Source organism: Triticum urartu, chromosome 3A, assembly GCF_056163025.1.
Source record: "Triticum urartu cultivar PI428250 chromosome 3A, HENAU_Tu73, whole genome shotgun sequence".
NCBI classification, from domain to species: domain Eukaryota; kingdom Viridiplantae; phylum Streptophyta; class Magnoliopsida; order Poales; family Poaceae; genus Triticum; species Triticum urartu.
Genome location: NC_141875.1, coordinates 635,480,685 through 635,508,180, shown reverse-complemented (window position 1 = coordinate 635,508,180; position 27,496 = coordinate 635,480,685). Strand labels below are relative to the sequence as shown.

Here is a 27,496-nt window from a genome sequence, read left to right as displayed (position 1 = left end):
GTTTAGATTACTAAAATAGTGATCTAAACGTTCTTATATTAGTTTACGGAGGGAGTAGCACATTTGGTTGGTTAAAATGAGGACCTAAACATGTAGAGATAAATATGTACTGTCAGATGCACCCATTTTTTTATCAGGAATTTGCTGATATCTTTTGTGCGTGTAGCATGGAACACTTATTGATAAATAAAAGTGAAAACAACAAAGCCCGTCTAGCTCAGTTGGTAGAGCGCAAGGCTCTTAACCTTGTGGTCGTGGGTTCGAGCCCCACGGTGGGCGCTTTGTGTATTTTTTTACTCTCCAGGAATCCAGTTTTCATATGCAGTGCATAAATGAATGATGATGGATGGCCATTGCACTACAAATAGCCCATGGTTACTTTGAGATTCATTTTACTTTTCTGGTTGTTGTCCAAATTTATCTCGTTCCAAAATGTTTTGCTCGGTTTTTGTCTTGTTTCAACGTGTAGCACCATGTGACACTTGTTTTGGATCAGGTTTGCTAATATGCGATGATACACAATGAAACATTAAAGGACACTTTGGAACAAGAAGAAAACCTAATGTAACACTTTGAAACAAGACAAAATCTAAAAACAATCACACAATTAGCACTAATCTCAAAAGCAAACATGGATGATGGATCATTCCCGGAATATCCCGTGCACGTTTGAATTGTATTTCTCCGCGTCAAATGTTGTAAACATACTGCTTTTAAATGAAATGATTCAGATGATGGAACTTCTTCCCCTTAAATGTCAAAAAAAATGTTTTTTTAGTGAAATGATCCAGGTGATGACCCCCCCCCCTCCCATTGAAAATTGAAAAATAAAATAAAAGGGTAAGATCGTCCAACAACTTTGATGATACCTTCCTCTTCCTCTTGTTAGAGCATCCCTAGACTCTAATCGATCCTCCCAAAATTATATTTGGGACATGAATTTTCTGTTTAAAGAATTAAGACCCATCTTTTATATCTCTTATTTTCTTTAATCCCTCAAAAAGTAACTTTTCACCCCCACAAAACTTTCCCCTATGTCTCATTTTTCTCTAAGAAGAGCACTACTCAATAGAAAAAATAGGGAGACTGCTCCGTCCCACATTCATGGCCTGGTGACCGGTGCGCTGACCAATTGGCCCGCCTCTGACTATAACCCACCCCTCCAAACCATAGCCTACCCCGCCGCTCATCCATTTTCACTATCGGCGCTCGGCCACTCTGGCCTCTCGAGGCTTGCACCACCTTTGTGGCACCGCCACCGCCTTCTTGTGCGGCTCACCACCTTCCCCTCTAGCTCATGCCGTTGTCCGGAGCTGTTGCCTCCTTCACTGAGCGCCTGTGCAGCCGATCATGTCACAGCCGCCGCCGCTGTCGAAGTACCACGACGTGAGGCTCTAGTCGTGGGGCAAGTGGGTGACGATCTGTAACCCGGACGCGGGGGCGCAAGTGTGTCTTGGCATGTTTGCGCGCGGAGGAGGTTGTCTGCATGCGTCGACACTGTATTTTTTTTACTCTCCAGGAATCCAGTTTTCATATGCAGTGCATGAATGAATGATGATGGATGGCCATTGCACTACAAATAGCCCATGGTTACTTTGAGATTCATTTTACTTTTCTGGTTGTTGTCCAAATTTATCTCGTTCCAAAATGTTTTGCTCGGGTTTTGTCTTGTTTCAACGTGTAGCACCATGTGACACTTGTTTTGGACCAGGTTTGCTGATATGCGATGATACACAATGAAACATTAAAGGACACTTTGGAACAAGAAGAAAACCTAATGTAACACTTTGAAACAAGACAAAATCTAAAAACAATCACACAATTAGCACTAATCTCAAAAGAAAACATGGATGATGGATCATTCCCGGAATATCCCGTGCACGCTTGAATTGTATTTCTCCACGTCAAATGTTGTAAACATACTGCTTTTAAATGAAATGATTCAGATGGTGGAACTTCTTCCCCTTAAATGTCAAAAAAATGTTTTTTTAGTGAAATGATCCAGGTGATGACCCCCCCCTCCCATTGAAAATTGAAAAATAAAATAAAAGGGTAAGATCGTCCAACAACTTTGATGATACCTTCCTCTTCCTGTTGTTAGAGCATCCCTAGACTCTAATCGATCCTCCCAAAATTATATTTGGGACATGAATTTTTTGTTTAAAGAATTAAAACCCATCTTTTATATCTCTTACTTTCTTTAATCCCTCAAAAAGTAACTTTTCACCCCCACAAAACTTTCCCCTATGTCTCATTTTCTCTAAGAAGAGCACTACTCAATAGAAAAAATAGGGAGACTGCTCCGTCCCACATTCATGGCCTGGTGACCGGTGCGCTGACCAATTGGCCCGCCTCTGACTATAACCCACCCCTCCAAACCATAGCCTACCCCGCCGCTCATCCATTTTCACTGTCGGCGCTTAGCCACTCTGGCCTCTCGAGGCTTGCACCACCTTTGTGGCACCGCCACCTGAAGGAAATATGCCCTAGAGGCAATAATAAAGTTATTATTTTATTTCCTGATATCATGATAAATGTTTATTATTCATGCTAGAATTGTATTAACCGGAAACATAATACTTGTGTGAATACATAGACAAACTAAAACGTCACTAGTATGCCTCTACTTGACTAGCTCGTTAATCGAAGATGGTTATGTTTCCTAACCATAGACATGTGTTGTCATTTGATTAACGGGATCACATCATTAGGAGAATGATTTGATTGACATGACTCATTCCATTAGCTTAGCACCCGATTGTTTAGTATGTTGCTATTGCTTTCTTCATGACTTATACATGTTCCTATGACTATGAGATTATGCAACTCCCGTTTGCCGGAGGAACACTTTGTGTGCTACCAAACGTCACAAGTAACTGGGTGATTATAAAGGAGCTCTACAGGTGTCTCCAAAGGTACATGTTGGGTTGGCGTATTTCAAGATTAGGATTTGTCACTCCGATTGTCGGAGAGGTATCTCTGGACCCTCTTGGTAATGCACATCACATAAGCCTTGCAAGCATTGCAACTAATGAGTTAGTTGCGAGATGATGTATTACGAAACGAATAAAGAGACTTGTCGGTAACGAGATTGAACTAGGTATTGAGATACCGACGATCGAATCTCGGGCAAGTAACATACCGATGACAAAGGGAACAACGTATGTTGTTATGCGGTCTGACCGATAAAGATCTTCGTAGAATATGTAGGAGCCAATATGAGCATCCAGGTTCCGCTATTGGTTATTGACTAGAGACGTGTCTCGGTCATGTCTACATTGTTCTCGAACCCGTAGGGTCCGCACGCTTAACATTACGATAACAGTTTCATTATGAGTTTATATATTTTGATGTACCGAAGGAGTTCGGAGTCCCGGATGTGATCACGGACATGACGAGGAGTCTCGAAATGGTCGAGACATAAAGATTGATATATTGGACGGCTATATTCGGACACCGGAAATGTTCCGAAGAAGTTTCGGATAAAACCGGAGTACCGGGGGGTTACCGGAACCCCCCCGGGGGTTAATGGGCCTCATGGGCCCAAAGTGGAGAAGAGGAGGGGCGGCCAGGGCAGGCCGCGCACCCCTTCCCCCTCTAGTCCGAATTGGACAAGGAGGGGGGCGGCGCCCCCTTTTCCTTCCTCTCCTCTCTCCCTTCCTTCCCCCTCTCCTAGTTGGACAAGGAAAAGGAGGGAGTCCTACTCCCGGTAGGAGTAGGACTCCTCCCTGGCACGCCTCCTCCTGACCGGCCGCCCCTCCCCCTTGCTCCTTTATATACGGGGGCAGGGGGGCACCTCTAGACACAAGTTGATCTTGGTGATCGTTCTCTTAGCCGTGTGCGGTGCCCCCTCCACCATAATCCTCGATAATATTGTAGTGGTGCTTAGGCGAAGCCCTGCAACAGTAGAACATCAAGATCGTCACCACGCCGTCGTGCTGACGGAACTCTTCCCCGACACTTTGCTGGATCGGAGTCCGGGGATCGTCATCGAGCTGAACGTGTGCTAGAACTCGGAGGTGCCGTAGTTTCGGTGCTTGATCGGTCGGGCCGTGAAGATGTACGACTACATCAACCGCGTTGTCATAACGCTTCCGATGTTGGTCTACGAGGGTACGTAGACAACACTCTCCCCTCTCGTTGTTATGCATCACCATGATCTTGCGTGTGCGTAGGAAATTTTTTGAAATTACTACGTTCCCCAACACCACCACCTTCTTGTGCGGCTCACCACCTTCCCCTCTAGCTCATGCCGTTGTCCGGAGCTGTTGCCTCCTTCACTAAGTGCCTGTGCAGCCGATCATGTCACAGCTATCGCCGTTGTCGAAGTACCACGACATGAGGCTCTAGTCGTGGGGCAAGTGGGTTATCGTTTTGCCCCTTAATGGCAACAATACAAATACATGTCTCGCTACCCTTTTTGTCACTAGGTGAGGACACTGCAAGATTGAACCCACTACAAAGCACCTCTCCCTCTGAAGATAAATCGATCTAGTTGGCCAAACCAAATGGATAGATCGAAGAGAAATACAAAGATATAATAATCATGCATAACAAAGTTCAGAAAAGACTCAATTACTTTAAATAAATAATTTGATCATAAACCCACAATTCATCGGAACCCAACAAACACACCGCAAAATTGTTTCGGATGGCTCTCTGGGGTTTTCCCAATATTTGAGAATTTATGGAAGTGGAATTAGATCAAACGGAGCCACATGGAGTCCACAAGGCATTAGGACGCGCCCTGTTGCCTTGTCGTCTCCTCGCTTCGCGTGTGGTCTCCTCCCCAAGCTTCTAGGGTCTCTTTTGTCCAAAAAAACTTGTCAAAAAGTTTCGTAGCGTTTGGACTCTGTTTGGTATAGATTTTTCTGAAAAACCAAAAACAAGCAGAAAACAACAACTGGCACTAGACACTGGGTTAATAGGTTAGTTCCCCAAAAGATATAAAATAGTATAAAAATATCTAAGATTGGTAATATAATAGCATGAAATAATAAAAAATGATAGATACATCGAAGACGTATCATTTAGCTTCGTTTGTCTCTCAAAAAGCAAAGCACAGTGTCGACGCATGCAGACAACCTCCTCCGCGCACAAACATGCCAAGACACTGTGCTTTGCTTTTTGAGAGACAAACGAAGCTAAATGATACGTCTTCGATGTATCTATCATTTTTTATTATTTCATGCTATTATATTACCAATCTTAGATATTTTTATACTATTTTATATCTTTTGGGGAACTAACCTATTAACCCAGTGTCTAGTGCCAGTTGTTGTTTTCTGCTTGTTTTTGGTTTTTCAGAAAAATCTATACCAAACAGAGTCCAAACGCTACGAAACTTTTTGACAAGTTTTTTTGGACAAAAGAGACCCTAGAAGCTTGGGGAGGAGACCACACGCGAAGCGAGGAGACGACAAGGCAACAGGGCGCGTCCTAATGCCTTGTGGACTCCATGTGGCTCCGTTTGATCTAATTCCACTTCCATAAATTCTCAAATATTGGGAAAACCCCAGAGAGCCATCCGAAACAATTTTGCGGTGTGTTTGTTGGGTTCCGATGAATTGTGGGTTTATGATCAAATTATTTATTTAAAGTAATTGAGTCTTTTCTGAACTTTGTTATGCATGATTATTATATCTTTGTATTTCTCTTCGATCTATCCATTTGGTTTGGCCAACTAGATCGATTTATCTTCAGAGGGAGAGGTGCTTTGTAGTGGGTTCAATCTTGCAGTGTCCTCACCTAGTGACAAAAAGGGTAGCGAGACATGTATTTGTATTGTTGCCATTAAGGGGCAAAACGATAAGTTTTAATCATATTGCTTGGTTTTATTCTGTCTACATCATGTCATCTTGCTTAAAGCGTTACTCTATTTGTCATGAACTTAATACAATAGATGCATGCTGGATAGCAATCGATTGGTGGAGTAATAGTAGTAGATGCATTCAGGAGTCGGTCTACATGTCACGGACGTGATGCCTATATATGTGATCATTGCCATGAATAACATCATAACTATGCGCTTTTCTATCAATTGTCCAACAATAATTTGTCTACCCACTGTATGCTATTCTTTCGAGAGAGAAGTCTCTAGTGAAAGTTATGGCTCCCGGGTCTAGCTTAATCATATTACTAAAATAAAAAAATACCTTGCTGCAATTTTTCTCCTTTTATTTTTCTTTTCAATTTATATACCCACCACTACCCGATTTAACCCTTGCAAGTAACGAGTTCAAGGGGATTAACGACCTTCTTGCCCGTGTTGGGTGCAAGTATTTGCTCTTGTGTGTGCAGGTACCGTTTACTAGGATTTGCGTGGTCCTCCTATTGATTCGATAACCTTGGTTCTCACCGAGGGAAATACTTATCAGCTACTATATTGCTTCACCCTTGCACTTCGGGGGAAATCCCAACGCGGCTCACAAGTAGCACTAAACATCCTCGCCGACGCCGTAACCGCGATCACCATCACCATTGTGCCTTCCGAGCCAAGGAGAAGGGTTATCGCTCGACCGAGCGCGCTGATGTTGCCTTTGTGGTCACACTCCTCGAGGAGGACCTATTGATCTTCTCCGAGAGTCACACGTTCTTCAAGTTCATGGAGAACGTACCCACCTCGAGGCCAAACATGAGGAAATGTTCAAGGAGCTCGGCGACGACGAGGAAAAGGATGACTTGATGTTGTAGCGTCGACCCACCACCAACAACCAGGACGACAACCACTCCGGGGGAGGGTGGTAGCCATCTCCTCCTCCGACGAGGAATACAACCAATTTTTCAGTCTAGTTCTATTTTTAGTTTATCATCGCGATGCTTTAGCTAGCTCGATGTCGGTGTATTGTTAGTAGATAATGGACTGTTTAATTAAGTTATGTATGATGTTTAAACTTGTGTTTGAAATGAACTCGTGTGCAAAAAAATTGTGTGTTTTTTGGGGGGATTAAGTTTTGACGGATCTGCTAACAAAAGTTTAATCAAAACATACAAGCAATTAAAGGATGAATGATAGAACGATGGATTCAAGTTTTGAGCACCCGAAAAAAAAAGTTTTGAGGGATTCGGCTCTTAGAAGTCTTCGACTCCATGGCGTACACGCAGTAAAAAACAGATTAGGATTCTTAAACTCCGCATAATTAGTGTGTATAATTGTGCACTAACAGATACGGATGTTTCCTTCTCCGTACCCGTTTCCAAATTGGAGTAGAAACGAGCCTTGTGTGCATGTATTTTGGAAAATGTACTGACAAATGAAAAATGAAAACTAAAACGGCAAAGCCCGTCTAGCTCAGTTGGTAGAGCGCAAGGCTCTTAACCTTGTGGTCGTGGGTTCGAGCCCCACGGTGGGCGACCTTCTATTTTTTTCTTCCTCCACGTCATTGCTGGTGCATGCCATGATACGGCGTGCATGAGGATCAGTTGTACGTGAGCCAGTGTGCAAGTCAGCATGTGCGACCTCTCATCGCACATCCAATGTCCATCTCCGTCGACTGCACGGCGACCCAGTTTGCTGCTTGCTCGTAGTTAAACTGGTTTGGCGTGTCAACCCACCCGCAGGTTAGGGAAACCATGCATGCTACTATCTGATTAAGGTTAGAGAAATCCATAGCCATGCTCTATCTGGTGAAGGTGGCTTCGATTGAACGAGTACTACGCATTGACCTGCTGACACATCGCGCCAACCAGGAGTCTTCCCCGCAAAGCCACCACCAAGTATCTCGAGAACACGGACTAACTATCTTGCTGCAGCGTAGCCAGTTGTGGTTGTATTGGAACCCGTAGGCATGGAAGGCCGATACCCACAGATTACCCTTCCAAATCTTAGGTTTCCTCAGTTTTGTCCTCTTGCTTTGGTGTTTTTTTTAAGGAAAGGTCATCATGCTTTACTGACTTAAAAAGGGAATTACATCGTTCACAAGTTTAGAAACTAGACAGCTCGGAGGCTTGTCCATCCAGCGAAGAGAAATCCTATTACAATAAGTGTGATTCAATAACACATGCACTGCTTGGTTACAAGAACGTGAGATTTGACCTTCCCGATCAACAAAGAAATATCCACACATTAGGCGAAAATTGCTGCTGCTTCATGCCACCATCTTGCTTGGCCATCACATGATTCTACCACAATCGGGGAATCACACTCCGCTTCAATCCTAGGGAAGCCAAGTGAGTTTGCAAATGCCAGCCCATCTCTCATCGCAAGGGCCTCGGTGGTGACCACATTAGCGGCATAGTGTATAAATTTACATTGCGCCGCTAGGAACAAGCCCTTTTCATCCCTAATTGGCTAATTGCAGTTGTCGTAGCACCCACACCTTCATCAATATAAAAAGTGGCATCAACATTTAACTTGACAAACCTGAGGTCTCGCGTCCTCCATCTTTCTTCATTATTACCCATCTTCTTCTCATTAGCCTGGTGAAAATTGTTTGCAATAGCCAGTACCGACATCAGCCATTTAAAAGTAAGAGGTGGTGATCCATCATGTCTGAACTGCCAATGAATCCACCACAGATACCAGCTTCCTACCGCTATATATGATTTACTTGACATCTAAATTAGGTTTCAAAGGGCCCTGGGCTGAGACAATTTTAAGACCAAATTGCCCCTCCTTACAAATGGGACCACTGACTAAAAGCCACCGACATCTTTTCTTGTGTAAGGCCTATGCCATATATTTAGTATCACAAGACCTTACAAACATATCCTTATAGTCCTCGCAAAAAAATTACGCTTATATTTTATTTATGTTTACATTTAAATCGTTAGTGGTGTGGAAATCTTATTCCTCTTGCATCCATCAGTAATGCTCGGTAAGCAAAGACCAATGACACCTTTAAGCATCAGTCTCATTGGATTGAACTTATTTTAATTCAAGAGTTAGAAGCAGGGCTTCGATGTAGACCAGAAGACACCAACTACCGCTATTTGCATAACAAATCATCATCCCAAAAAAGAAGACCCAAAAAAATCATGTAGGTGTTCCAAAGGCCACGAACGACGATTAAGTCTAGACAACACCGGAGACCAAAGTCGATCGAATCGAGGAAGATTTATCGGACACACACTTACACACGCCCTCCAGCGGCACTGAGTGCACCTACTTAATGGGGATAAGACATGGAGGCCATTATTCCTAAACTGGGGAATGCCGCCACCTCACCAACCCAACCAAAACACGAGACTCCCTAAAATCAGCCTAAACCAAGCTATCAACGTCATTATACATTTTGAGATACCGAGCATCTCAGAGATACCGAGTCGGCACACCATTTTGAGAGTGATGAAGCCATCACAGCCGCCTCGTGGTCGGTGGGCAGAAATGCGCAAGCAGCAGCGTCAAATCTATGACTTGAACCTGGTGGACTGGTTCCCACAATGAACCTAACCATCTCAGCTACATTCAGCTCGCAAAAAATGGCATGAAATTGCATAAGTTGCCAATCAAGGTGTGAAACATTTCCACCCATGCATCAATCCGGTCTACAGCCAACTGAAAACCAGGAGCAGCTCACTACTCGGCAACTCCTCCTAGCTTGGGCTGAATTTGTAGAGGGGCAAATGGGCTGGAGGGGCAAAAATACATAACTTTGGGCTGATTTTAACTGGACATATGGGCTGAATACTAGGGGATATATGCTAGCTTTCTCATGGGCTGGGGGGCAACGGCCCAGGTTGCTCTCCACTAAGCTCCGCCACTGCTCCTATATACCGCAAACAAAATCGTTAGTCCCGATTCTGTAGACGCTGCTTGATTGACGATGGCGTGCACGGGAGAACTCTTCGTCGGCGCGATCTGTGAGAAGGTCAATGCATCTCATGGAAGCAACTTCCCCACAGGCCACAGGGATGGACAGATAGGTAGAACATGGGTTTCTCCCCATCAGATCGATCACGCCCATGCATGCCTTCCCCAGTACGCCGCAGCACGATCCGACACTGCCGCAGGCCAAAACCATTTAACTACTCCTCACCGTCGGCGGGAACCCGCCATTATTTCCGGTGCCGAGAGATCTCACCTCCAGCCTCCACAATATATAAACAATGCCACACTCCACTCAGCAAGTCGCAAGTTACAGTTCGACACCAAACATCCCCTGCGAACCCAGAAAGGAAGATGGCAGCACGGCTCCTCCCCCTCCTCGTCCTGGCCGTCTCGCTGGCGTGGCCGGCGTCGTGCAAGCCTCTCCCGGTGCTCGTTCCGGTGACCAAGGACCCCGCCACCCTCCTCTACACCATCCCCTTCCACTACGGCGCTGACCTCGTCGTCGACACCGCCGGCCCGCTCGTCTGGTCCACGTGCCAGCGCGGCCACCTGCCGGCCGAGTTCCCGTGCAACAGCCCCACCTGCCGCCTCGCCAACGCCTTCCACATCCCAGGCTGCCGCGCGCGCGGCTGCGGCCACGACACGCGCAAGGACAGGACCTGCACCGCGTATCCGTACAACCCCGTCACCGGCGCGTGCGCGCCCGGGGACCTGGTGCACACGAGGTTCGTCGCCAACACCACCGACGGCGTCCACCCGGTGAGCCAGGTGAACGTGCGGGCCCTGGCGGCGTGCGCGCCCAGCAGGCTCCTCAAGTCGCTGCCGCGGGGCGCCTCGGGCGTGGCCGGGCTCGCGGGCTCCGGCCTCGCGCTGCCGGCGCAGGTGGCGTCCGCGCAGAGCGTCCCCAACAAGTTCCTCCTCTGCCTCCCCCGCGGCGGGTCCTCCGGCAACACCGGCGTGGCCATCTTCGGCGGCGGCCCGTTCCAGGTCTCCGCGCAGCCGGGGAGGGACTTCACGCAGGAGCTCGTCTACACGCCGCTCGTCGCCGCCAAGAAGGGCATGCCGCCCGCGCACTACGTCTCGCTCCAGTCCATCGCCGTGGAGAGCACCCGCGTGCCCGGCGCCGGCGCCGCGGTGGTGTGCACGAAGGTGCCCTTCACCCTGCTCCGCCCCGACGTGTACCGCCCGTTCGTGGACGCGTTCGCCAGGGCCCTGAAGGCGCAGGGCGCGCAGGGCGGGCCCGTGGCGCGGCCGGTGAAGCCCGTGCCGCCATTCGAGCTGTGCTACGACACGCAGTCGCTGGCCAACACCCGGATCGGGTACCTGGTGCCGGGCGTGACGCTGACGCTCGGCGGCGGCACGAACTGGACCATGAACGGGCTGAGCTCGATGGTGGACCTGAGGCCGGGGACGGCGTGCCTGGCGTTCGCGCGGATGGAGGGGGTGAAGGACGGGGACCGCAGCGCGCCGGCGGTGCTCGTCGGAGGGTTCCAGATGGAGAACACCGTGCTGGAGTTCGACGTGGCCAGGAAGCGCCTCGGGTTCGTCAGGCTGCCCTTCTTCACGCAGTGCGGCCACTTCAATTTCACCAAGACCACCGGCTACTAGGCCTTTTGCTGCCTCTTCTTTGGATAATAAATAAATAAATATGTACCTCCTCTACTCTACTGAACTAAGCACTAGCTAGCTGCTACTGGATGCTAAGAATTAATGTTGTTGATCATGGCGGTAGCCAGCGGCGGCATTTGTCACGCCGTTCCATCTCATCTTGCAAAAGTTGCTCTTCGATCTTTTGTGTGTGATATGGATTCAGAGTTTCAGATTCAGAGCAAAACCATTCACTCTGCGAGACAAGAAGTACACGGGTTGGCACGTTAGAGCAACTCGAATGGGACGACCCATTTCGTCCGCGGCCGTCCGTTTAGATCGTAAAATGGATATATAGATAGTTCTAGCGTACACAGATAAAAGAAAAGACCACTACTCGTCGCTTTTTGACTCCGACTCGGTAATGTCGTCCTCCGACATCTGAATGTAGGCGTCAGCATACTGCTCGTCTTCAAAGTCCCAACCTGACGTTTCTCGTAGCTTCTGTTTCAATTGAGCGGCCTGCTTCTGCGAACGCTTGTCCTCCCGATAGGCGGCTCGCTCCGTCCTCCTCGCGTCCCTCTCCAGCCTACTTTGTTTGTAGAACTGGCGCTCGTCGATGATGTCCAGCGGGAAGTGTTCGCGCTACACCACCATAGCTTCCACGTCCATCTCGGCGATAGCGAGGTAACGCTGCCGCCTCCAGTGGACACGACGATCCTCGTCGGTGAAAAGCCGCGGGAGAGGCGCCAGATCCTGCGTCCGCTGGCTCAACACGTCGGGAAAATTCATATCCCGACGAGGCCTCAGGAGGCGCCACGCCGCCTCCTCTGCGGTGTCGAAGGTGCCGAGGATGAGACGTTTCTCGCGAAACCAGATCTCGGAGGAGAAGGCGCCGGAACGGCGCTCGCGGACTCCGCGAAAATCCGAAGCGCCCAGCCGGCGGATCGACATGGTGGCGCAGAGGCGAGACGAGTGGGCGGCGGACAACGAGCGGGGCAAAGTGTGGAGGGAGCGCCTTCTTATAACGAGCGCCGGCCGCGGCGCGCGCGCGAACCATTCCCGCGCGCTGGAGCGCCAGCTGGCATGATCTAAAGCGCGCACGCTGTCATGAAATGGATCGGCCCGTTGGGCGCACTGCCGATCAAAAACTAAAAGAGAACGGACGGCGGGCCGGCGGCCGATCCAAACAGGCAAAAAGCGAATAAAAACACCATCCGTTTAGGTCGGCCCGTTAGAATTGCTCTTATAGCTCGTACTTATACCAAGTTCCAATCTGTTTAAGCATATTCTCGAACATCTCCGGCCAGCGCAAATCGTCGCCGTTGTCTCCATAACGGTGTTTCCTTTAGACCGGAGCAAGTCCTCCATTCCACTTACCACCTTCTCTTAGGCATTCAGAGTAGAGGGTGCGTCGACAAGCGATGTTCTACGGAAGATGGTGGTCTTCAGAGGCGTCCGGCGTCGGTCAAGACGGGGTGTGTGTGTCAGCTCAGGATAGACTTTTTGTGTTGTAGCTTGCTTTGCAGTGTTGTCTGTATGCAGACTTGATCATGAGTGGTGCAGTGTGTGCTACGCTCATTGTTCGCAGTGAGTGGCAGTTTCTTATAATTTCAATTCTACCATTTATAAAGTTATGGTATGTCTAGGTGTACTTAAAAAAAAGATTGGACCCTAAAAGAACAGGGTTTTAGGTTGGCACATGGTCATTAGAAGTAAATTTGACCAATCAACCTATGCCTGCTACATACACAGGTTCCACACAAAAAAATCTAAATCAAAATTTGAATTATAGAGATAGTAAATCTACATAAAGCATAAAAGAAAAATGAATTGCTAAACACAGGCGATTGGAAATTTTAGAAGTCCCAGTGGATTTTTTCTTCAATATTTGGAGTGAATTGCACGTACAGTCCCTGTACTCGCTGGTTTGGTCCAGAACGGTCCTGGAACTTGCGCGTTGCCTCGTTACGATCCTGCTACTTGCGAAACTGGTCCATCGACGGTCCTGCGGCAGGCCCACGTACGTACACGACTACATGTCCTGCCACATCAGCACAGGACGACGCGGGCCGATTCAGTTTTTGCAAAGGAGGCCCTTGCTATCAGTCGAGTCCTGCACCCGTCGAGGTAGGCAGAGGCAACGACGAGCAGCGGCGGCAGTTGATTGAGATCGGTGGCGATCGGCAACGCGATAGCGAGCATTGAGGGAGAGAGTAGAAGGCGATCGGCGATGGCTGCGAGGACATAGCCACCGTGAGTCGTCATCGGCGGCGATGGTTCCCGTCCGGCGGCACGACAAGGGTCCTGTACCCAAATATGGTGAGTTCGTTTCCGGCTCATACCTCTCCTCTGGCTGTTGTTAGTAGGGAAATATTGTTTATTGATTTGGAGCCTTTCCATGATCATCAATTTAGTTCAAGTTGGTACTGATTTGGTTAGGGTTTGGATGCAGCCGTAGGGTTTTTGAACGGATAAACTGAAAAATTTGTTTTTCCTTTGTTTGACAGCACACGAAACTGATCACTTCACTGCAGAGTTCGTTCATGGTGGATTTTTCATGGGGATAGGAGGCAATAGGTCCTATGTTAATGGAAGGAAGGTTTGTTATGATTATTGCGAGGCTGACATGACATGTATGGCCATGTTTGATGAGTTAATTGAGACATTGGGTTATGAAAGGAAAGCAAGTATTAACACGTACTTGTTGCTGCCTGGTATGCAAATCAATGAAGATGGTCTTCGATTGTTATCAAAGGACAGCGACACAACCTGCATCAGGGCAATGGTTAGAGAGGGACATAGGTTTCTCATGTTTTATCTTGAGCATGGGGATAACATTACCACAGAAACATGGGATATTGTTATTGCAAACCCCACCCCTCAATTGCATGATGTTATCAGGCCTATGAAGTGCAACAGAGAGCAGGAGCATGAGAGTGTTTTGGATCAGAGCAATGTGCCATACAGTCATGTTGATGAGGGTACAAAAGAAGGGACAAGTACATGCAGGGTGAGAGGAAAAACAGAGAAAGAAGATGACGCGGGCAGTGATGATGAATCGTCTGACTCCGATTATGCTCCATCATTAGTAGATAGTGACTATGATCTAGAGGATGGTGATGAAGATTTGTTCATTCACAGGAAGCAGAATGGTGCGGAGAAGGAATGGAAAGGGAAAGGAAAAGAAGTTGTAGAAGATGACATTTCTGAAGATGATAGACTGGACCTTCCAGATTCAGATGAAGAAGACATGAAATTCAATTTCAAATACTTTACAGAGGCAGATATGAATGAGCCAAAGTTCCATTTGGGTCAAGTGTTCTCGTCTATTGATCAGTTGAGGAAAGCAATTAGAGAGTACAGCTGCAAAGAGAGGTTGAACATAACATTTCCGAAGAATGACAAAACTAGACTTGGAGCTAAATGCAATGATGGATGTCCCTGGTATTTGTATGCATCATATGACAACAGGACACAATCAATTATGATCAAGACATTCATAGATGAACACACTTGTTGCAAGAAGTGGCAAGTAAAAGCTTTTACTGCCAGATATATAGCTCATAAGTATGTGGAGAAGATCAGAGCAGATGAGAAAATGACACTAAAGGGTTTAGGTTCACTAGTGCAACAAGAATGGAACATGAAAGTCAAGAGGGGAAAACTTGGTAGAGCTAGGAAAATTGCACACAACATAATATATGGAGATGAAATTGCACAATACAATAAGTTGTGGGACTATGGGCATGAGTTGAGGAGATCTAATCCAGGAAACACTTTCTTTGTTGAGCTTGCCAATGATGGTCAATTTAGGAAATGTTACTTCTCATTTGATGCATGCAAGAGGGTTTTTTTATCATCTTGTAGGCCAGTTCTCTTTCTTGATGGAACCCATTTGAAGACCCAATTTGGAGGCATTCTCTTGACAGCTATTGGAATGGACCCCAATGATTGCATCTTTCCAATAGCTTTTGGTGTTGTCGAAGTTGAGAATACCAAAAGTTGGAGATGGTTTTTGACTGCTTTGAAAGAAGACTTAGGCATTGCGAACACCTCGCGATGGAGCATTATGTCAGACAAGCAGAAAGTAAGATCATATGTCTCATGTATTTTATTAATGCTCACATGCATTTTATTGTTCTAATCAATTCTACATGCTTACGTAGTTTTATTATCATAATTAATTTGGCATGCTTACATTGCTTTATCTCAACCATGGATTAATTAGAGCTGTTAAGGAACTATTTAGTGACTCGGAGCATAGATTTTGTGTTAGGCATTTATGGCAGAATTTCACAAAAAACTTCAAAGGTGAAATCTTGAAGAACCAACTATGGAGATGTGCAAGAAGTACTACAAAAGGTCAATTTAGGGCCAACATGGATCAGATGCTTATTTTAAATAAAGAAGCTCATGATTGGTTGGATGAGTTAGATCCGAAAACATGGGTTAGAGCTTCTCAAAATGAATTCCCTAAGTGTGATATGCTATTGAACAATAATTGCGAGGTGTTCAACAAGTACATCTTAGAAGCAAGAGAAATGCCCTTCCTAAGCATGGTGCAGACAATAAAGGGGCAGATAATGGCAAGAATTTATTTGAAGAAGGAAGAAGCAGGGAAGTGGCATGGCAAGATATGTCCAAAAATTAGGAAAAGACTTGAGAGGCGTGTGGAAGCTGCTAACACATGCACTGCTGACCCAGCAGGACTTGGGATATTCCAAGTTAATGATAGAGGTGCTGATTTTGAAGTGGACATCAAGTCGAGGACTTGCAGCTGCAGGAGATGGGATTTGACTGGAATTCCATGTTGTCATGGAGTGGCTGCTTGTAGGCATGAAAAAATACCTCCTGAAGAAATGGTGCACTCATGCTACTCCATTGAGACATATTTGAAAGCATATGAGCATATTATCATGCCATGCAGAGATGTGGCTGAGTGGCAGAGGATGTATGGCAGAGAAATACTGTTGGAAATATGACCTAGAGGCAATAATAAAAGCATTATTATTATTATATTTCTTTGTTCATGATAATTGTCTTTATTCATGCTATAACTGTATTATCCGAAAATCGTAATACACGTGTGAATACATAGACCATAATATGTCCCTGGTAAGCCTCTAGTTGACTAGCTCGTTGATCAACAGATAGTCATGATTTCCTGGCTATGGACATTGGATGTCATTGATAACGGGATCACATCATTAGGAGAATGATGTGATGGACAAGACCCAATCCTAAGCATAGCACAAAGATCGTGTAGTTCGTTTGCTAGAGCTTTTCCAATGTCAAGTATCTTTTCCTTTGACCATGAGATCGTGTAACTCACGGATACCGTAGGAGTGCTTTGGGTGTATCAAACGTCACAACGTAACTGGGTGACTATAAAGGTGCATTACAGGTATCTCCGAAAGTGTCTGTTGGGTTGACATGGATCGAGACTGGGATTTGTCACTCCATATAACGGAGAGGTATCACTGGGCCCACTCAGGTAATGCATCATCATTATGAGCTCAAGGTGACCAAGTGGTTGATCACGGGATCATGCATTACGGTACGAGTAAAGTGACTTGCCGGTAACGAGATTGAACAAGGTATTGGGATACCGACGATCGAGTCTCGGGCAAGTAACATACCGATTGACAAAGGGAATTGCATACGGGGTTGATTAATCCTCGACATCGTGGTTCATCCGATGAGATCATCGTGGAGCATGTGGGAGCCATCATGGGTATCCAGATCCCGCTGTTGGTTATTGACCGGAGAGTCGTCTCGGTCATGTCTGCTTGTCTCCCGAACCCGTAGGGTCTACACACTTAAGGTTCGGTGACGCTAGGGTTATGAAGATATGTGTATGCAGTAACCCGAATGTTGTTCGGAGTCCTGGATGAGATCCCGGACGTCACGAGGAGTTCCGGAATAGTCCGGAGGTAAAGAATTATATATAGGAAGTGCTGTTTCGGCCATCGGGACAAGTTTCGGGGTTATCGGTATTGTACCGGGACCACCGGAGGGGTCCCGGGGGTCCACCGGGTGGGGCCACCTATCCCGGAGGGCCCCATGGGCTGAAATAGGAGGGAACCCAGCCCATAGTGGGCTGGGGCGCCAGCCCCTATAGGCCCATGCGCCTAGGGTTTCCACCAAGGAAGAGTCCAAGTGGTGGAAGGCACCCCTAGGTGCTTTGGGGGGGAGGGAAACCTCCCCTTGGCAGCCGCACCTAGGAGATTGGATCTCCTAGGCTGCGCACCCCCCCCCTTGGCCCTCCTATATATAGTTGAGGAGAGGGAGGACTTCATACCTCAGCCTTTGGTGCTTCCTCTCTCCCCGTTGCGTCTCTCTCTCGTAGTATAGGCGAAGCCCTGCTACTGTGACGCCCTGCATCCACCACCACGCCGTCGTGCTGCTGGATCTTCATCAACCTCTCTTCCCCCCTTGCTGGATCAAGAAAGGAGGAGACGTCATCCGTTCCGTACGTGTGTTGAACGCGGAGGCATCGTCCGTTCGGTGCTAAGATCATCGGTGATTTGAATCACGTCGTGTTCGACTACATCATCCCCGTTCTTTGAACGCTTCCGCTCGCGATCTACAAGGTACGTAGATGCATCTAATCACTCGTTGCTAGATGAACTCCTAGATGGATCTTGGTGAAACCGTAGGAAAATTTTTGTTTTCTGCAATGTTCCCCAACAAATACTTCCTCCACCAATTCTGAAAAAGAAGGGAAGAAGAAAGAAAAACAGGAGGCAACAACCAGAAGAGAAAGAAGGCAGGGCAGGGAGAAAAATGGATAGAGGAAGGGCTGTTATCCATTGCAGCTATTGTGGTGCTGCAGGCCACAATATTGGAGGATGCACTGATTTCAAGCTTGGTTTGAGACCAAAGAAAAAGGGCAAGATAGTTAGAGCCGAGCCACCAGTTTCCTCTGATTCAAAAAATGAGGATCCTGTCCTAACACAGGTAATATCTCTAATAGCATGTATCATTTCCCATATATATATTTAATTAATTGTGTGTGTCATTTCCCAATGTATTTAATTAATAGCAAGTGTCATTATTAATATAGGAGCAAAATATGCACACCATGGGTTTGAGTCAACCAGAACATACTCCATATGAAGCAGAGGTCATTTCTACATTGATTGTTGAGGTTTGTTTGTATGTGCTTTCTTAGTGACATTTCTGAAATATTTATCTATGCCACATGCATAACTCAAATCCAATATTTAACATTGCAGACGCAGTCACGCCAGAGACAAAATGTGCAGCCAACTGCTTTACCAGAAAATGCTTTCATTCAAGCAAATGTCCAAATGCAGCCCCCTATGCAAGAGACAACTGCCACAATCCATGAAAATGTTCATAGGAAGAGAGAGGTTTTAGCTTTGGCCAAATTGAAGGCAGCTGCTGAGAGAAGGGAGGTTGCGGATCAAGCCAAATTTAATGCAGCAATGGCAAAGCTTAGAGAAGAAGAGAACAAATTAATGATAGCAGCTCAGCGGAGAAAGCAAGAGATGAAAGAAAAGAGGCAAGGTGCTGAAGAGAGGAAAAAAGCAATACTGGAGGAGAAAAAGTTAGCAGTCGAGGCAAGAAAAAGAGCTGCTGAAGAAAAAAAAGGAAAGCTCAAGAGGAGAAATTTGCACTTGCCGAGGCAAAAAGGTTAGCTATGCAAGACAAAAAGAGAGAAGCACTAGAGGCAAAGCAAAAGAGGTCAGAAAAAAAAGAATTCAAGAAGAGAAGAAGAGAGAGGCAGAGCAAGCATATGAAAGGGAGGAAATGAATTTCCTGTTCATGCAACAAGAGGAGCAAGAAAGGCAGCAGAGATGGAAAGAATATCAGTAGCAAGAGGAGAAAGCAAAGCAAAAGGCTTGTGAGGAGCAGATGCAAGCAAAAGAAAAAACATGCGAGACAGAGGTTAATAGGGTTCAAACTACTCCAGTAATGGAAGAGGAGGTTAATAGGCCTCAATCATCTACAACAAGGAAAGCCTTTGAGGAGAAAAATAAGCTAGATGATATGGCAGCAATGAGGTTAAGAGCTGATGAGGAGAGGTATAGGGCATGGCTGCAAAAATAGAAGGAAATGGACCAAGCAAATGGTCAACAAGGCACTTCCAACAAAAGAAGTCTTCCAAGCCAGCAAAACACTCAATTTAAGATGCCAAGAAAAGTTAGAATGTTTGATTATTTCAAGTAGTAGTCTAGTTCATGTGATGTGCCAAATTCAGTTTCTTATGGACTATTATGTAGTTGAAACCATGTTTATTTTTCCACATGATCATCTTATGTTCATGATCATGGTGCCCAGGATGTAATGATCATCTTATTTTGGAGGATATTTGGAAAACTATGACATTTCGTTTCCTGAGATTTTCAAATTTCCTATGATATTTTCTGTCCTCAGATTTGCATATTCCCTGTGATATGTTCATACATTGCCCAGTTTCTATTAACATTGCATCTTCATATATCTAAATCATGTAGAAAATGCAGTGCAACACCAAATGGTACAGCACATAACCATATAATGCCTGCACTGTGCATATACATGTACTGTTCATGCTCATACATTGCCCAGGTTCTATGAACATTGCCCAGGCTCATGTCTAAATTATGTAAAAAAATGCAGAGAATGACCATATGTAACAGCACATGACCATATAATGCTTGTACTGTTCATACATACATATATATAATCCATGTACTTTATCCTGCACTTGACATGATCAAATGGCACATCACAGTACCAATTCCAGGAGAAAATACACAGCATACATGACCAAATGGCACCTGACCAAATGGCAAAGCTCTAATATAGCCCAGCTCACAACACAGTATATCACATTAGAATTTTTGTTCAAATTACAAAGCTCATGTAAGAACAAGCACAGATCACAACTATGAAATTACCAAAAGATTACACACACCCCAGATCATCTAACTTAACTAACAACATTTCAAACAGGATGGTAACAAACATCCCAATGCCATTACACAAGCCAAAGTACTAAACTTCAGTACTGTCCAGACTTGACACGCCTCCAACAACTCCCGCGTTCTCGTCGGTGACGCCGGAGCAGGCGGCGACCGTCCTCCTTGCCAGCATTCCAACCTTTGGCAGAGGCACCACCACCTTGAGCACCTTCCTATCGATACACGAGTCACGCAGCAATGCATTGACCTGCAATTCCCACCTGTCAGAGGGCAGCTCGATGTCAATCAGCTTGCCGTGAAGCTCCTTCAGCACGCCCATGCGAAGTCCGGCTCACACGCACCGTCAGGGAGGCCTTCATTGCGGGCGCGGCTCGGCTCCGGCCGAAGACATGGTGGCTCTCCGCGGCGCCACACCTGCTGCGGGAAACCCACCCGTGCACGCTGACGGTGGACGGTGGAATCGCAGGCGCAGGCCACTGTTGGGCTAGCTTTGCCTCCGCCCGCACAGGAAGAGGCGCTCATGCTCTAGCCGGGGCGGGTGACGGCTGGGACAGCTTCGCCTCCGCCCGCATAAGAAGGAAGGGGCCGGCGCAGGCTGGGACAACACTGCCTCGGCCCGAAGGACTCCTACTCTTGTCGGGGCCGGGAACGGAGCTACCGGAGGTCGCCGCCGCCGGCGGCGGCGGCCGTGGTTCTAGGGTTAGCGATTTCTATCTAATTTTGGGGATCGAATTGGGGGATTTCCTCTTTTCTCGCTCAGGTTAGGAGAAACTGAATCGGCCCGCGTCGGCCTGTGCTGATGTGGCAGGACATGTAGTCGTGTACGTACGTGGGCCTGCCGCAGGACCGTCGATGGACCAGTTTCGCAAGTAGCAGGATCATAACGAGGCAACGCGCAAGTTCCAGGACCGTTCTGGACCAAACCAGCGAGTACAGGGACTGTACGTGCAATTCACTCCAATATTTGCTTAAGACACACTATGGAAAGTTTCAGTCACTTTTAGGTGTGCAAATGCACTCCATTAATATGCTCATATGCTTTCAAATATGTCTCAATGGAGTAGCATGAATGCACCATTTCTTCAGGAGGTATTTTTTCATGCCTACAAGCAGCCACTCCATGACAACATGGAATTCCAGTCAAATCCCATCTCTTGCAGCTGCAAGTCCTCGACTTGATGTCCACTTCAAAATCAGCACCTCTATCATTAACTTGGAATATCCCAAGTCCTACTGGGTCAGCAGTGCATGTGTTAGCAGCTTCCACATGCCTCTCAAGTCTTTTCCTAATTTTTAGACATATCTTGCCATGCCACTTCCCTGCTTCTTCCTTCTTCGAATAAATTCTTGCCATTATCTGCCCCTTTATTGTCTGCACCATGCTTAGGAAGGGCATTTCTCTTGCTTCTAAGATGTACTTGTTGAACACCTCGCAATTATTGTTCAATAGCACATCACACTTAGGGAATTCATTTTGAGAAGCTCTAACCCATGTTTTCGGATCTAACTCATCCAACCAATCATGAGCTTCTTTATTTAAAATAAGCATCTGATCCATGTTGGCCCTAAATTGACCTTTTGTAGTACTTCTTGCACATCTCCACAGTTGGTTCTTCAAGATTTCACCTTTGAAGTTTTTTGTGAAATTCTGCCATAAATGCCTAACACAAAATCTATGCTCCGAGTCACTAAATAGTTCCTTAACAGCCCTAATTAATCCCTGGTTGAGATAAAGCAATGTAAGCATGCCGAATTAATTATGATAATAAAACTATGTAAGCATGTAGAATTGATTAGAACAATAAAATGCATGTGAGCATTAATAAAATACATGAGACATATGATCTTACTTTCTGCTTGTCTGACATAATGCTCCATCGCGAGGTGTTCGCAATGCCTAAGTCTTCTTTCAAAGCATTCAAAAACCATCTCCAACTTTTGGTATTCTCAACTTCGACAACACCAAAAGCTATTGGAAAGATGCAATCATTGGGGTCCATTCCAATAGCTGTCAAGAGAATGCCTCCAAATTGGGTCTTCAAATGGGTTCCATCAAGAAAGAGAACTGGCCTACAAGATGATAAAAAACCCCTCTTGCATGCATCAAATGAGAAGTAACATTTCCTAAATTGACCATCATTGGCAAGCTCAACAAAGAAAGTGCTGCCTGGATTAGATCTCCTCAACTCATGCCCATAGTCCCACAACTTATTGTATTGTGCAATTTCATCTCCATATATTATGTTGTGTGCAATTTTCCTAGCTCTACCAAGTTTTCCCCTCTTGACTTTCATGTTCCATTCTTGTTGCACTAGTGACCCTAAACCCTTTAGTGTCATTTTCTCATCTGCTCTGATCTTCTCCACATACTTATGAGCTATATATCTGGCAGTAAAAGCTTTTACTTGCCACTTCTTGCAACAAGTGTGTTCATCTATGAATGTCTTGATCATAATTGATTGTGTCCTGTTGTCATATGATGCATACAAATACCAGGGACATCCATCATTGCATTTAGCTCCAAGTCTAGTTTTGTCATTCTTCGGAAATGTTATGTTCAACCTCTCTTTGCAGCTGTACTCTCTAATTGCTTTCCTCAACTGATCAATAGACGAGAACACTTGACCCAAATGGAACTTTGGCTCATTCATATCTGCCTCTGTAAAGTATTTGAAATTGAATTTCATGTCTTCTTCATCTGAATCTGGAAGGTCCAGTCTATCATCTTCAGAAATGTCATCTTCTACAACTTCTTTTCCTTTCCCTTTCCATTCCTTCTCCGCACCATTCTGCTTCCTGTGAATGAACAAATCTTCATCACCATCCTCTAGATCATAGTCACTATCTACTAATGATGGAGCATAATCGGAGTCAGACGATTCATCATCACTGCCCGCGTCATCTTCTTTCTCTGTTTTTCCTCTCACTCTGCATGTACTTGTCCCTTCTTTTGTACCCTCATCAACATGACTGTATGGCACATTGCTCTGCTCCAAAACACTCTCATGCTCCTGCTCTCTGTTGCACTTCATAGGCCTGATAACATCATGCAATTGAGGGGTGGGGTTTTCAATAACAATATCCCATGTTTCTGTGGTAATGTTATCCCCATGCTCAAGATAAAACATGAGAAACCTATGTCCCTCTCTAACCATTGCCCTGATGCAGGTTGTGTCGCTGTCCTTTGATAACAATCGAAGACCATCTTCATTGATTTGCATACCAGGCAGCAACAAGTATGTGTTAATACTTGCTTTCCTTTCATAACCCAATGTCTCAATTAACTCATCAAACATGGCCATACATGTCATGTCAGCCTCGCAATAATCATAACAAACCTTCCTTCCATTAACATAGGACCTATTGCCTCCTATCCCCATAAAAAATCCACCATGAACGAACTCTCCAGTGAAGTGATCAGTTTCGTGTGCTGTCAAACAAAGGAAAAACAAATTTTTCAGTTTATCCGTTCAAAAACCCTACGGCTGCATCCAAACCCTAACCAAATCAGTACCAACTTGAACTAAATTGATGATCATGGAAAGGCTCCAAATCAATAAACAATATTTCCCTACTAACAACAGCCAGAGGAGAGGTATGAGCCGGAAACGAACTCACCATATTTGGGTACAGGACCCTTGTCGTGCCGCTGGACGGGAACCATCGCCGTCGATGACGACTCACGATGGGTATGTCCTCGCAGCCATCGCCGATCGCCTTCTACTCTCTCCCTCAATGCTCGCTATCGCGTTGCCGATCGCCACCGATCTCAATCAACCGCCGCCGCTGCTCGTCGTTGCCTCTGCCTACCTCGACGGGTGCAGGACTCGACTGAAAGCAAGGGCCCCCTTTGCAAAAACTGAATCGGCCCGCGTCGGCCTGTGCTGATGTGGCAGGACATGTAGTCGTGTACGTACGTGGGCCTGCCGCAGGACCGTCGATGGACCAGTTTCGCAAGTAGCAGGATCGTAACGAGGCAACGCGCAAGTTCCAGGACCGTTCTGGACCAAACCAACGAGTACAGGGACTGTACGTGCAATTCACTCAGCTTCAGAAGTAGTATAAATACACTCAGATCCCAAGCCATCATAGATCGAGCACAGAAAATGTCGACCCAAGCCAAACTTTTCCACACTACTCCCAAGAACCATGTGTTCCATCGTGTCATCGTGTCGTCGCTCGTCCTGCTGCTCATGCACGCCGGCGAGCGGCGAGCAAACCCCGCACAGACCACTGGTCACCAAGCTCGCCAAGGACCCCAGCACCTCTCTCTACACCATCACCATCAAGGCCGACAAGTCGCCGCTCTACGTGCCCGTCGTCGTCATCATCGCACAGCACTGTGGCATGCCAGTCCGGTCCGTGCGGCGGCGCGGCCAGCCAGCAGTGCCCACGCCGCTGCCCGCACGTGGAGCCGGGGTCGGGATGCGCCTGCGCCGGCAACCCTGTCACCCGCGACCGCTCCAACGGCGACCTCACGAGCTTCGCGATGTCGGCCAACACCAGCGATGGCACCATGGAGCTTCTCCCGGAAGAGTCGTTCGCCGTCGTCGGCGCGTGCGTGCTGGACAGCCTGCTGAGGTCGCTCCCCGCGGGCGCCACCAGCGTTGCGGGGTTCTCCCGGCGCCCTCTCTCGCTGCCGTCGCAGCTCGCCGCCCAGCGCGGTTTCGGAGGTAAGGTCGCCTTGTTTTTTTTTAGCAACAAACTAGGCTTTATTCATAAGTTGGTATTGCTACCGGTATTACAGAAGTATCATGTGGTTGCCCCAACCAAATATAGCGGCCATGATCTAATTTTACAGCATGCCTAGCTAGTTTATGAGGCTCGAAATTCGAGACTCTAGATTCAAACTTAAAACAGCAAGAAGTAAAAGAAGAATGCCATGAAATAATCTCTTTTACAACTGCATCATAATTTCTACCTGACTTCTTTTTGATATGCTTCACCACCTCTTGACAGTCGGCTACGCCGCCGTCCCTCCGGACCTGTAGTCCCGTACCAGGGCCGGGCCAGCGAAATGTGGGCCCTGTGCGGAACTAAAAAATGAGGTCCTACCTCACTAAAACTGAACTAATGAGAAATTATAATGCATGTGATATAATGTCTTACTACATAACAATTGGGTATATAAATATGTTGCATATTATTTTTGTTCTTTTTCTTTTTCTTTTCTCTTGCACTTCTGGGAATCAGATCAATGTTTCCCCATGATGACTCAAATTTATATTATTGAAACACAAGATACTCCCTCCGTCCCAAAATTCTTGTCTTAGATTTGTCTAAAAACGGATGAATCAAGTCATGTTTTAGTATTAGATACATCCGTATCTAGACTAATTTAAGACAAAAATATTGGGACGGAGGGAGTACAAAAGATGAACAAATATTAATTGAAGATTATGTGTCAATGTTTGGCAATTAGATGAACTGTCTAACTCACCTAGTCCCAGGTCCTGTTTGGTTCATAAGTCCTAGGACTTTTTTGAGTCCCAACTTATAAGTCTCAAGTCTCTAAAAAGTCCTTACCTGTTTGGTTCCTGGGACTTAATATGGACTAAAAGACCATATTACAACTATAAGTCCCTATAAGTCCCTCCTTAAGAGTCTTATTTCATAAGTCCCAAATGCCCACTTTAAGTCCCTATAAGTCCCTCCTGTTTGATTTAGATGGGACTTATAAGGACTTTTTTAAGTCCCTAAAGACTTATTGGATTAGGGACTTAAAAAAGTCCTTATAAGTTCCATCTAAACCAAACAGAAGGGACTTATAGGAACTTAAAGTGGGCATTTGGGACTTATGAAATAAGACCCTCAAGGAGAGTCTTATAGGGACTTATAGTTGTAATATGGTCTCACAGGGACTTATAAGTCCCATGAACCAAACAGATAGATACTTTTTAAGGACTTATGACTTATAAGTTGGGACTAAAAAAAGTTTTAGAATTTATGAACCAAACAGGGCCTAAGTTCCTGGAAACAAACACCCTCTAAACTGCTAGACTATGATCTTTAATCGAGGCGGCAAGAACAGATCTTTGATGAATCCTGCCAAAAGTTAGTTAGGAATCAGGAGTAGGAGTTGAAGCCAAAGCTAATCAGAAAAGAGGACTCTACGAACTGTAACTATGTACTATTGCCTCTAACCTGCCTACTGAAGTCATAATCTTCAAGATCATTTACGTTCTGAAACCTATACAAAGACTTGGACCATCACAACTTAGGAAACTCATCTTGGTAGATTTATTCACGTCATGATCTAACTAACATACATGGTAAACTCAAAAGGCTGATGATATAAAAAAAAAACTCAGACGGAATGACAGATCATCCATCTGTACCCTAACTCATGGAAGGGTTCTAGCACTAACACACAGCCAGCGGCAGGCTACCTGGCCAGAGGAACTGTCGCCGGCTCGCCGTGTCGCCGTCGCCGGTCGATCTGACGATCCCGTTTACGATCCAATGACCCCGTTTCCGATCGTACGATCGTGTTTCCTGTAGGCTGTAGCCACGTGAGTGCCGATTTGCTTTTGCGATCGATCCGAGGATCCAATTTCCGATCGAGCAGCGGCCGGAGGACGTCGACGCCTCGACTCAGGTGGACGCGATAGCGGCCCAACGCCCAGAAGTCATGGGTCTGTATAAAAGTTTTGGGGCCCCTAAAATTTGTGGGCCCTGTGCAGCCCGCACAATCTGTACATATATGGGCCCGGCCTTGTCCCATACCACACCCCGCTCCTCACGAGGGCATCTCCTACTACATCCCTGTCAACGGCATCTCCTTCGCGTCATGGCATGAGGCCCATGCTCCAGCGGCCCTGCCCCGCGGCGCCCTCGACCTCCATGCCGCCACCGGTCGCGGCGGTGTCGTGCTGAGCACCGCCACGCCGTACATAATCATGCATCCCGACGTGTTCCGCGCGTTCGCCAGGGCGTTCCATGCCGACATTACCAGGTACCCATTCTTTCATCGTGAACCGCGTCGCCATCTGTGAACAGTCGACAGCGCGGCGGCCGGCTCCGCTATAAAACTCCATGACGAAATGCGAAGCATCCTACGATCATCCTCATGTACACTATGACGGGACCTCGACCTCGAGCATACTGTCGTGGAGTGAGTCTAACAGTAAGAGTAGGGGGTACGTAGGGGGAGACAAGGCCCTAGCTACGATGAGGTTGTACATGCAAGTTTACGAGTTCAGGC

At 46.5% G+C, this 27,496-nt stretch overlaps 3 protein-coding genes, 2 non-coding genes and 2 pseudogenes across 5 annotated transcripts; 5 read left to right on the top strand and 2 right to left on the bottom strand.

Annotated features, from left to right (window-relative positions):
- Positions 1–206: 206 nt before the first annotated feature.
- TRNAK-CUU (transfer RNA lysine (anticodon CUU)) lies at positions 207–279 on the top strand. The gene has a single exon. It is a non-coding gene; the product is annotated as a tRNA-Lys (tRNA).
- Positions 280–7,280: 7,001 nt separating this feature from the next.
- On the top strand, positions 7,281–7,353 carry TRNAK-CUU (transfer RNA lysine (anticodon CUU)). The gene has a single exon. It is a non-coding gene; the product is annotated as a tRNA-Lys (tRNA).
- Positions 7,354–9,835: 2,482 nt separating this feature from the next.
- Positions 9,836–11,559, top strand: LOC125548450 (chitinase CLP pseudogene; annotated as a pseudogene).
- Positions 11,560–12,001: 442 nt separating this feature from the next.
- On the bottom strand, positions 12,002–12,310 carry LOC147980979 (uncharacterized). Its single transcript, XM_087515821.1, has one exon. It carries the CDS (start codon positions 12,308–12,310, stop codon positions 12,002–12,004), a length of 309 nt encoding a protein of 102 aa, XP_087371947.1.
- A 1,214-nt stretch (positions 12,311–13,524) lies between these two features.
- On the top strand, positions 13,525–19,023 carry LOC147980978 (uncharacterized). The gene is made up of 6 exons (XM_087517005.1): positions 13,525–13,678; positions 13,867–15,446; positions 15,577–16,321; positions 18,051–18,319; positions 18,426–18,509; positions 18,598–19,023. Exons 1-6 carry the CDS (start codon positions 13,633–13,635, stop codon positions 19,021–19,023), a joined length of 3,150 nt encoding a protein of 1,049 aa, XP_087373131.1. The 5' UTR covers positions 13,525–13,632.
- Positions 19,024–21,292: 2,269 nt separating this feature from the next.
- On the bottom strand, positions 21,293–23,956 carry LOC147980977 (uncharacterized). Its single transcript, XM_087515820.1, has 3 exons — positions 23,911–23,956; positions 22,143–23,722; positions 21,293–22,012 (listed from the first exon to the last, which is right to left on the bottom strand). Exons 1-3 carry the CDS (start codon positions 23,954–23,956, stop codon positions 21,293–21,295), a joined length of 2,346 nt encoding a protein of 781 aa, XP_087371946.1.
- Positions 23,957–24,398: 442 nt separating this feature from the next.
- LOC147980976 (chitinase CLP-like) lies at positions 24,399–25,283 on the top strand (annotated as a pseudogene).
- Positions 25,284–27,496: the final 2,213 nt, after the last annotated feature.